This window comes from Girardinichthys multiradiatus, chromosome 14 (genome assembly GCF_021462225.1).
Source record: "Girardinichthys multiradiatus isolate DD_20200921_A chromosome 14, DD_fGirMul_XY1, whole genome shotgun sequence".
Lineage (NCBI taxonomy): Eukaryota > Metazoa > Chordata > Actinopteri > Cyprinodontiformes > Goodeidae > Girardinichthys > Girardinichthys multiradiatus.
The window spans coordinates 36,240,036-36,251,594 of NC_061807.1; the positions used below are offsets into that span (position 1 = coordinate 36,240,036).

General features: G+C 37.9%; 1 protein-coding gene across 1 annotated transcript; it reads right to left on the reverse strand.

Annotated features, from left to right (window-relative positions):
• Window positions 1-3,368: 3,368 nt before the first annotated feature.
• On the reverse strand, window positions 3,369-10,148 carry LOC124880336 (GTPase IMAP family member 4-like). The gene is made up of 3 exons (XM_047385379.1): window positions 10,074-10,148; window positions 6,722-6,772; window positions 3,369-4,612 (listed from the first exon to the last, which is right to left on the reverse strand). The coding sequence occupies exons 1-3, from the start codon at window positions 10,111-10,113 to the stop codon at window positions 3,369-3,371; spliced, it is 1,335 nt and encodes a 444-aa protein (XP_047241335.1). The 5' UTR covers window positions 10,114-10,148.
• Between the last annotated feature and the right edge of the window lie 1,411 nt (window positions 10,149-11,559).

An 11,559-nucleotide genomic window follows, 5' to 3' on the forward strand; every position in this document is an offset into this window, starting at 1 on the left:
GTGCCGATGAGCAGGACCAAAGCTGCAACAGGACATCGGCAGGTGCATCGTGGATGGATGTACAACAATGAACACTTACTGACACGGAGGAAACACAGGAATCTGGGAGGGACTGAAAACAGGAACTTAAATACAACCTGAGGTGATAGGAACTACATGGAAACACGTCGGTACAATTAACAAAGCACAACCAGCTGCAGATCATGTCAGCAGGTCACCATTTTGACAAGTTAAAGTGTGTTTATAGTGTGTAAAGTGTAGAGAAGCATTTCTGCTTTTCGGTAAATTCTTCCTGTTAATTCCATTTTCTATTTTCTGCATCCTCAATTTCACCTGTTTGCACATTACAGTACGTTTTATTTACAGCGTGGGATTTTACATGTCTTTCACATAGACATCCTTTAAGATACAACAATACATTCTTGTTCTATCGGATTGACAATTTTAGCTCACTTAAAAAATAAATAAATACTCAACTCATTTAGTAAAGAACTGAATGTGTCTTTACTTTGGAAATAATACACAAACAATAATCTTAATATTCAATAAATTGTTTATCTTATAAATTTATCTTAGTTAACTTGCGAAGCATGTTAAATTATTAGATATTAGGTCTGTTGATCAGACACAATGACAATTAAAAATGATTTCAAAGTGCACTGAAGCATGAAAATAAAAATATATTAAGAGGTTCTTTCATTATAAACACATTCTGGAGCCTTTGCATGGCAAAAGGTCCAAAATTCACATTTCCAATGTACATGTGGCTCATATTTCAAATTTAAAGGTGCCATTACTGCCCCTACAGATCTTAGATTTCCTAACAGAATGTCTAATTGCATCGTGCTTGTCCACGCTGTCATGCATGGCTCCCAGTGGTCCAGGATGGAAACTCTGAAAAAAAATCAACAGTCATTCCACTGGCAGTCATCCGCCACATCAGGTCCAAAGGTGTTCGCCAGTAGTGAAATTATTATTAAAATTATTATGAGATTTTAGTTTTTGTAAAGATTCAGAACACCTATGTTTACATATTTAATGTAACTGTAACCACGTAAAACTACATATTAGAGAACTCTGAGTTTTTCCAGCATTTTATAGATTGTACCTTATTTGGATATATTGGAGAGATATTCATAGATTTGCCCTTCATATCATATGTCACCTTTTGGGGAAACTATGGTTTATAAGTCATTATGTTTAAGCATTGCTAAATAGATTGATTGATAAATCTCTCAATATTCTCAATATTATTTAGTATGTTTGGTTTCAACAGTAAGCCCTGTTCCGCCCATTTTAGTTAAATATTGCTGAAAATACTTGTTCAGGAGAAGTAGGTTTGAGCAGCAAACAAAATGGTGTATGTATAAGGGAGGAAGGAGTACATGATGATTCCTCTTTGCTGAACTGCAAAGATTAGCTGGTTTATTATGACCTTAATGCTCAGTGTTGCCAACAGTCAGTAATAACAAATAAGTTGCCGTTGGGCCAAATATATTACAGCAACAGAGGTTTAACTAATATAAATGCAAATATATGTAAGAAGATATTAATAAACATCCATCTGTGCATACACACACCATAACATGACATAATTTAAAATTATTTAAATATCACATTAGTTGCTCATGACACCAAAGAAAACACCTGGAATGTCATACTATGGAAAGAGAGTTTAAATCTCAAACTGTTACAGAAAGGACTTTGGCGTCATCGTGTGGCTAGATAAAATTACTACACTATTGTAGCAAATATGCATCCACTTGACTGAAAGTAATTAAAGTAATTAATGAGCAGGTTTCAATGTAAGCTAACAGAGCTCATTTATGTTCCAGGTACATAGTACGCCCTATAAACGCCACATCTCTTATCAGTTTGTGCTCATGCATCTATACAGATTCCCTTAACAAGGAACTTACTTTTAGTCATCAACTTACTACACGGAGCATCATCATTAAGGACTACATCACCCTCTAGCAATCAAGGACACCAAACTTATGCCTCAGTCACTTTCTATAAGAGCATTAAGAACAGAGTTACAGAAAAAAACTCAAAATGTCCAAACCTTTTATATAATACGGACAGGTACATCTAAAAAATTAGAAAATCATGAAAAAGTTCAATGTTATTTGTCACTCATTTTAGAGAGTTAAACTCATTATATAGATTCCTTATACATAGATTAAAATAACCTTTGTTTTTGTAATTTTGATGATTATGGCTTACAGACAATGAAAAGTCAAAATTCAGTGTCACATAAAAATTGTAACACCATAATCAGCTTATTAATTCAAAACACCTGCAAAGGTTTCCTGAGCCTCCAAATGGTCTCTCAGTCTGGGTCAGTAGGCTACACAAACATGGGGAAGGCTGCTGACATTAACATCCTCTATAAGGTGGCCACAAAAGCCACAAAATCATTTATAGAGAAGCTGTTCATAGGGTGCTGTAACCAACCATATTTATAGAAAATTGAGTGGAAGGAAAAAGTGTAGCAAGAAAAGGTGCACTAGCAACAGGGATAACCACAGCCTTGAGAGACTGTCAAGTAAAATCCATTCGAGAGTTTCACGAGGAATGGACTGAAACTGGAGTCAGTGCATCAAGAGCCACAGATGAATCCCACACATGAGCTACAAATATCACATTCCTCCATTCCACGCCACATTGATGCAGTAATTCATGCAAGAAGATGCCCAACCAAGTATTGAGTGCAAACAGATAAGAGTTTGCTATGTTTAATGGATCACACAAATTTCATTCAATACAAGTAACAGACTGCATAAAATTTAATTATTTACCACATTTTTTCTAACTGTAATTGTTATAGACATAAAAGTCTTTTAAAAGATGCCTCTTCAATATTTCTAACAATTACACAACTAGCTATTATATTTCCACCCCGACTATAGAACTATATAATATTTAGTATTTCAATCCTGTAGAGACTCACAATAAGAAACACAAAATGCGATTAGAGAAGTTACACAATGGATGTTTATTTGTTTGGCGCTCAGACCCCAGAGGAAGACATGAATGCTGATAATGCATGAACTGATGAACGTCTTAGGATTAGAATTAAAATTGTCTTCCCCTAGATCTGGTCCTGGTGATGGAGAGGAGGCCTGATGGTAATGGAACTGAGAGTCCGATGGAGGCGATGGGATGGAGGAGGGTTGAAGCTTGACTGACAGCTGGGAGATCCATGAATGGGAGACTTTAAATGCGGAGCCTTGAAAGATCATTGGCTGAGGATTACTGCAGACTTGAAGCTGATTGGTTGGCGCTGAGACGCACGGAGAAGCCATTGGGTGAAGCTGGACGAGGGGTGAGTCTCCCAGATTGAATTTTCGTCTTTACCTGTTCCTTCAAGAGTCTTTGGTCAGGGGTTTAAACACTGCGTTAACTAAATTTGACACACATTTCTGAGATGTCTCTATGGCAGTAAATCCTGAAGAACTCACAGCCTCAGCCGCCTTCTCTGCTGCTTCCCATGGCGTTTCAGCTTTCTCTGCTGCTTTATATCCTGTGTAACCCCCAAGCAATGCGCCTGCTACTGGAGCTGAACCCAGGAGGGACCTAACTGCTAGTCTTAAACCTGCTTTTCCTGTAACTGTTGCATCAGTTGTTTTTTCTGCTGTGTTTCCCTCTTCTTCTGTTCTCACTTTTTCTTCTGCTGGTGGTTTTCCTGCTGCTTCTGCTGCATCTGGTGCTGCTTTTGCTGCTTTGTCTAAAGCTGGATTTGTAGCCGTTCCAGTCAATGCTTTGACTGCCACTGTGAAGACACTTGCTAGCAGTGCCACAACAACTGAGACAGCTGTTGCTACACCAAAAACAGCTCCTAACAGAGCACCTGTAGTAATGCCTGCGGCTTTGTTTAAGACATCATCATACACCCTGTCTTTAGCAGTCTCTCTGATTTTTTCTTTTGGTATGTTTCTTGAGGTTTCTGCAATGTGCTGCTCTTTTTGTTGAATATTTTTCTCAATTTCTTGCAGCAAGGCATTGGTATAGCAGATTCCATCATTTTCTTCCACTGTCTTCTCTATTGATTTAAGTATCTTCTTCACCTGATAACAATTGCTTCTGTATTCATACTTTGGTCGCTTGCTCCAGTGTTTGTTATCTACGACGTGGCATCGACTTCCACACTTTTCTACTAAACTACTAAGAAACTTGTTTTTCTTCACAAAATCTTTGATTCGTTGCCTTCTTGGGAGACTATTACCATGAGTAAAGACAACAGTTGCATATCTGAACACTTCCTCAGAGAAATATTCATTCATTTTGCTGATGATATCTTTGCCTTTCTCAGCATATTCCTCCACTTTGAGCACAATGAGGAATGCATGAGGCCCAGGTGAACACTCTGTGATATACTTAAGTAATGCAGGCTTCAGCTCTTTTTCATCTATTGCTGGGTCAAATAAACCAGGCATATCAATCAGAGTGATTTCTCTTCCACCAACACATTTGGTCTTTGTTTCACACACACTCATCCCAGAGTCCGGATCATGGCTGACTTTGAACTTCTTATTGTTGAGTATGGTGTTTCCAAGGCTGCTTTTTCCTGCTCCAGTTTGTCCCATGATGACAATTCTTCTCTTAGGCACTAAGAGACAATTGTTTTCAGAAAAACTTTAATGTTTTGGTTGTTCATCCAGTAGCACCATATTTCTATAACATTTAATCTAACTGAAGAGAAGAAAAAGCTGGGAGTACCAAAAAAAATGTAATTACTAGAAAGTGGCCATTAAAAACTGAAACATCACAGTTCTACCAAAATATATCTACAAGACAAATGCACTGCCATAATTAAAAGTTGTTTTATCATTTATTAATGTACCATTATCATCCTTACAGAAATTAAAAACTGATTATACTACAGTTATTGTCTAATAAATTGTGTAAATTTAAGGACAGCAAGTGATCAGAACATGCAGCAAACACAATTATATTATCAATGCTTTATAAAAAAAGGGTGCCATAAATACAGCTTGGTATTTTCCAACTATTTCTTAACTGTGGTGACAAGGAAATGTATATGGTGTCTATAGGGTACTTACACGGTACCTGCCAGGTAATTGCAGTGGTACCTTTAGGGTACATACTGCCCAATATTCTCTCTCTTCATTGTGGTTATTTATCTTACAGAGGAAGTTTGAGAACCAGAATGTGTTTGACTTGTGGCCCACCTAATCCATACTTCCTGCACTGTATTAGGGTTGCCGTTTTAATAACCACAAAGTTACAGGGGTTGGACAATGAAACTGAAACACCTGGTTTTAGACCACAATAATTTATTAGTATGGTGTAGGGCCTCCTTTTGCAGCCAATACAGCATCAATTAGTCTTGGGAATGACATATACAAGTCCTGCACAGTGGTCAGAGGGATTTTAAGCCATTCTTCTTGCAGGATAGTGGCCAGGTCACTACGTGATACTGGTGGAGGAAAACGTTTCCTGACTCGCTCCTCCAAAACACCCCAAAGTGGCTCAATAATATTTAGATCTGGTGACTGTGCAGGCCATGGGAGATGTTCAACTTCACTTTCATGTTCATCAAACCAATCTTTCACCAGTCTTGCTGTGTGTATTGGTGCATTGTCATCCTGATACACGGCACCGCCTTCAGGATACAATATTTGAACCATTGGATGCATATGGTCCTCAAGAATGGTTTGGTAGTCCTTGGCAGTGACGCGCCCATCTAGCACAAGTATTGGTCCAAGGGAATGCCATGATATGGCAGCCCAAACCATCACTGATCCACCCCCATGCTTCACTCTGGGCATGCAACAGTCTGGGTGGTATGCTTCTTTGGGGCTTCCCCACACCGTAACTCTCTCGGATGTGGGGAAAACAGTAAAGGTGGACTCATCAGAGAACAATACATGTTTCACATTGTCCACGTCCCAAGATTTGCGCTCCTTGCACCATTGAAACCGACGTTTGGCATTGGCATGAGTGACCAAAGGTTTGGCTATAGCGGCCTGGCCGTGTATATTGACCATGTGAAGCTCCTGACGGACAGTTCTGGTGGAAACAGGAGAGTTGAGGTGCACATTTAATTCTGCCGTGATTTGGGCAGCCGTGGTTTTATGTTTTTTGGATACAATCCGGGTTAGCACCCGAATATCCCTTTCAGACAGCTTCCTCTTATGTCCACAGTTAATCCTGTTGGATGTGGTTCGTCCTTCTTGGTGGTTTGCTGACATTACCCTGGATACCGTGGCTCTTGATACATCACAAAGACTTGCTGTCTTGGTCACAGATGCGCCAGCAAGAAGTGCACTAACAATTTGTCCTCTTTTGAACTCTGGTATGTCACCCATAATGTTGTGTGCATTTCAATATTTTGAGCAAAACTGTGCTCTTACCCTGCTAATTGAACCTTCCCACTCTGCTCTTACTGGTGCAATGTGCAATCAATGAAGACTGGCTACCAGGCTGGTCCAATTTAGCCATGAAACCTCCCACACTAAAATGACAGGTGTTTCAGTTTCATTGTCCAACCCCTGTACTTCTCTATTAGACTGCTGTTGTTTTATTACTGACCTTCGCAATAAGTGAGCAGCCTATAGGTACTGGGAAATCAGCAGGTTTTAGAGCGTTTTGCCAAAAGCAATGTCATTAAACAGATGGATATTACTAAAGCAGCTGAAACATTTAGTAATATGTTTAGGTGTAATGAGCAGTTAAACAAGTAAAAAATACCTACATTGAAAGTTGTTCCGTCCTGCTCCTAACCCACAACAAGCAGTCAAAGAACCTATTAATACAAGAGAAATGGATCATACACTAATTAACAAAAACAGAAAAAGTCTCCAAGCTCTGCACAGAGAACTTTAGTGTAGAGGTCTGAGATTCTGTGTATTATTATACAGGAATACAATGAAATTATCCTTCCTTTTAAGTATTAATGATCTCAGTTTCACATAGTATGTGATCTCCAAAAATATTAAGATTTAACATTTTATTTAAGATTTTGTTCATCTGTCCAATTACAATTAAGGAACACAAAGTCAGTCAGTTCCTTTTCCATTAGATTTCATTTATCAGTTTACTTTATAGGGTGTTCGGTATTAACAACGTCCTTTAGAACATGTTTTCTTTTTTTTATTCCAACCTGATAAAATAATAGTATAATATATCATCAAAGAAAACTAGCGAAAAATCTGTGTATTTTCAACAGCACTAGATGATAAAATCATGATCAGATCTTAATATTATGTCGTTTAGATGCTGCAGTATAAAAAACAACAACAACTTAAATCGTATTTCTGGCTTATTGGTAGGGTCCACAATGTAACAATACCTGCTCAGTAAGTCAGCTTCAAACTGCTCTTCCTAATGAGGTCAGTTAAAAACCCGCTAGGCCAGAAATTATTTGTACCCTGGCAGATTTAGATATAAGATTTTTCTGTTCAACCAAGAACTTTGGTTCTAATAGGAAAAAAAAACTCTTGAAAGATTATAAAACAATTTAAAAAAGATGAATCTTTCTTTCTTTATGAAAATTTTTAATAACGGTCAAAAATTATTTTACCATCTGAATAAATAGAAAAAATAAATGGCAAAAAGGATTCTGGCAGGGTCACTCTAAAATGTTCATATTATTTCCAGTGAAATTATACATGTTGGTGAAATTAAAGGATTCCTTTAAACCTAAATCTGCCAGGGGTATGAATAACTTTCCGTTTAACTATATAAACCTAAATTTTAAATATATTAGATAAGACAAGAGGTGTTACCAGGCGAAATCTAGGATGTAAAAATTAAAAAATTGCAATTGAGAAGAGAAATTCAATGACATTCACTGATTGTTTCACAGCAGTTACATTCTAAAAACACTCGTCCATATAGGGGATTGTTTTGTCCAGCAATTTTATTTAATTTGGCAGCATGCATATAAATGTGTAAACACCAGCAGTTTTAATTTATACTGTTAGTTTTGACACTCCAAGGAGAACGGCGTGTATACAGGTCCTTCTCAAAATATTAGCATATTGTGATAAAGTTCATTATTTTCCATAATGTCATGATGAAAATTTAACATTCATATATTTTAGATTCATTGCACACTAACTGAAATATTTCAGGTCTTTTATTGTCTTAATACAGATGATTGTGGCATACAGCTCATGAAAACCCAAAATTCCTATCTCACAAAATTAGCACATTTCATCCGACCAATAAAAGAAAAGTGTTTTTAATACAAAAAACGTCAACCTTCAAATAATCATGTACAGTTATGCACTCAATACTTGGTCGGGAATCCTTTGGCAGAAATGACTGCTTCAATGTGGCGTGGCATGGAGGCAATCAGCCTGTGGCACTGCTGAGGTCTTATGGAGGCCCAGGATGCTTCGATAGCGGCCTTTAGCTCATCCAGAGTGTTGGGTCTTGAGTCTCTCAACGTTCTCTTCACAATATCCCACAGATTCTCTATGGGGTTCAGGTCAGGAGAGTTAGCAGGCCAATTGAGCACAGTGATACCATGGTCAGTAAACCATTTACCAGTGGTTTTGGCACTGTGAGCAGGTGCCAGGTCGTGCTGAAAAATGAAATCTTCATCTCCATAAAGCTTTTCAGCAGATGGAAGCATGAAGTGCTCCAAAATCTCCTGATAGCTAGCTGCATTGACCCTGCCCTTGATAAAACACAGTGGACCAACACCAGCAGCTGACACGGCACCCCAGACCATCACTGACTGTGGGTACTTGACACTGGACTTCTGGCATTTTGGCACTTCCTTCTCCCCAGTCTTCCTCCAGACTCTGGCACCTTGATTTCCGAATGACATGCAGAATTTGCTTTCATCCGAAAAAAGTACTTTGGACCACTGAGCAACAGTCCAGTGCTGCTTCTCTGTAGCCCAGGTCAGGCGCTTCTGCCGCTGTTTCTGGTTCAAAAGTGGCTTGACCTGGGGAATGCGGCACCTGTAGCCCATTTCCTGCACACGCCTGTGCACGGTGGCTCTGGATGTTTCTACTCCAGACTCAGCCACTGCTTCCGCAGGTCCCCCAAGGTCTGGAATCGGCCCTTCTCCACAATCTTCCTCAGGGTCCGGTCACCTCTTCTCGTTGTGCAGCGTTTTCTGCCACACTTTTTCCTTCCCACAGACTTCCCACTGAGGTGCCTTGATACAGCACTCTGGGAACAGCCTATTCGTTCAGAAATGTCTTTCTGTGTCTTACCCTCTTGCTTGAGGGTGTCAATAGTGGCCTTCTGGACAGCAGTCAGGTCGGCAGTCTTACCCATGATTGGGGTTTTGAGTGATGAACCAGGCTGGGAGTTTTAAAGGCCTCAGGAATCTTTTGCAGGTGTTTAGAGTTAACTCGTTGATTCAGATGATTAGGTTCATAGCTCGTTTAGAGACCCTTTTAATGATATGCTAATTTTGTGAGATAGGAATTTTGGGTTTTCATGAGCTGTATGACAAAATCATCCGTATTAAGACAATAAAAGACCTGAAATATTTCAGTTAGTGTGCAATGAATCTAAAATATATGAATGTTAAATTTTCATCATGACATTATGGAAAATAATGAACTTTATCACAATATGCTAATATTTTGAGAAGGACCTGTACTAATGAACAAAGCTGTCTTTCAAGCTTATTCCTTGTGGCAAAATAAACCCTGAGGCACTCTCTAAGGTTATCTTCATACCAACACCAGATTTCACAATGACATTAAAAATCTGCCAGAATGGGGTTGGTCTTTGCAGAAGATCTTTTGGTGCATTTTACCAAAAAAAAGTATGTAATTTATGCATAAAATCAACATCTCAGTCGGCCCTTCTTGAATTTTATTGATGAACACATTTTAATAAGTGTAGTGAAAAGGTAGAAATATGCCAGACTTTTCTATTAGTTGGGCTGCTTTACAAATTTCCTCATGTTTTACAGAAGAAGTACAGATGTTAGAAATACATTGGCATTGAGTACGATAAATGAAAATCTCTATGAAAGCCTAAACTAGACTGCAAGCAAAAGAAAAACATTTAACTTATTTCAGAATCCTAAAAGGAAGAGTAATTTTGTCATTTCAGTTAATGTAACATCTTACCATCCATGCTGTTGAAGAAAATAGTTTTTGGATCCCTCATAGAAAGCACTCACTCAGGTGTAGCACATGTTTTCCTGTTGCTCCTCTTATACAGTTTGACTAAAAATGATTTGACTGTTTAATTTCACTTTTGATTTTGCTGGTTACACAACACGAGCAATATCCATAAACCAATAAACACAACACACTTTAACAGGGTGTGTTTAACGTTTGTCTGATGAGATAACCGAGATGTTATGAGAGTACAACATGTTTTCACATTATTATCTTAAACCAAGGCTGTATCGTATAAAATATGTCACAATAATAATATGCACCTCAGTATGGTGAAGATGACTTTTAATGTTATGGTGCAGTTGTTAGTACCACACAAGCTGGTCTGAGTAGTTTTAAAATTAGCTTTTTCTCAGATATATTAACGTTGATAATCTGTGGGTCTGACTTTAGAACAGATTTTGTTTACAGGTCTTAGATAAGTATTCTAGCTTTCATTTTCAGTTTGACAGTGGATGGCTCCTTTGAGGCATGTAAGTCATTTATTGGCTGCTATTTCCACTAAAGCTAGACTGACCAACCCAGAACTTGAGCCTAATATGTTTTTTCTCAAATGCATCCTTTGCATAGAACACATCAACATGTCATCAGCTCCTTTCATTTTCTAATTAATCCACGTCAAGATGTCGGTGTGGAGTCTAAAGTCATGTAGAGTCATGCTAATCTTATATGTGACATTTTCAACTTCAGGTCATCCAGGCAATCAATTCTATTTCCAGCTTTTGTTTCTTTCTGAATGATAAACTTCATATGAATAAGACAGATTTAAGTTATTTATTTGCTGTTCTTAAATGATGATGAATTTCAGTCTTAGAATGACTTTGATATGGTTAAAATGATAATCCTTGTATTCAAGGTAAACCCATCTAAAAGTGCTTTGATGAGTGTTGCAATCACCCACCTATACCTGAAAGGTGTGGATTATTTTCGTTCATGATCTCATCTTTCTGGTTTGAAAATCTTTTAAGCACCATAAGGGAAGCATGTGGTTTTTCTGGTCTTAGCTCATCTTCAGTTATGTTTGTGTCAAAGAAACCTGATATTTCAATCAGAGTGATTTTTTTTTTCCACTGAGCGATTGAGCATTTGCTTGGCACAGATTTCCCATGGTTGAAACCAAGATTTTGAACTGTTTTCTCTAGACACGATGTTTCCAAGTCTATGTTTTCTGGATCCAGTTTTTCTGAGAATCACAATTCTATGCGTGCTAGGCACTAAAATATAAAAATAAATGCACTCTTTAGTCAAGATTAAATTTGTCTGTTTTCATACATTCATTAAGAAAACTATTCACTGAGCTGGAAAAAGATTTGGACAAATGAAAAAGGTAAAAATACATCTTTTGTCGGTATTAGAACAGAAACACAGCTTTTACATAGCACCATTAATGATCATCATTATTATAGTTCCTCCTCAGTAGGACAAGGTTCAA

Bases quoted from the DNA above. Each gene is read 5' to 3' on its own strand.
- LOC124880336 (XM_047385379.1), bottom strand. From the start codon at position 10,113: ATGAGGGATCCAAAAACTATTTTCTTCAACAGCATGGATG. The intron at 6,773-10,073 runs GTAAGATGTTAC...TTGTATTAATAG, and splicing joins TTTCTTCAACAGCATGGATG to GTTCTTTGACTGCTTGTTGT. The intron at 4,613-6,721 runs GTAGGTATTTTT...ATTGTCTCTTAG, and splicing joins AGGACGGAACAACTTTCAAT to TGCCTAAGAGAAGAATTGTC.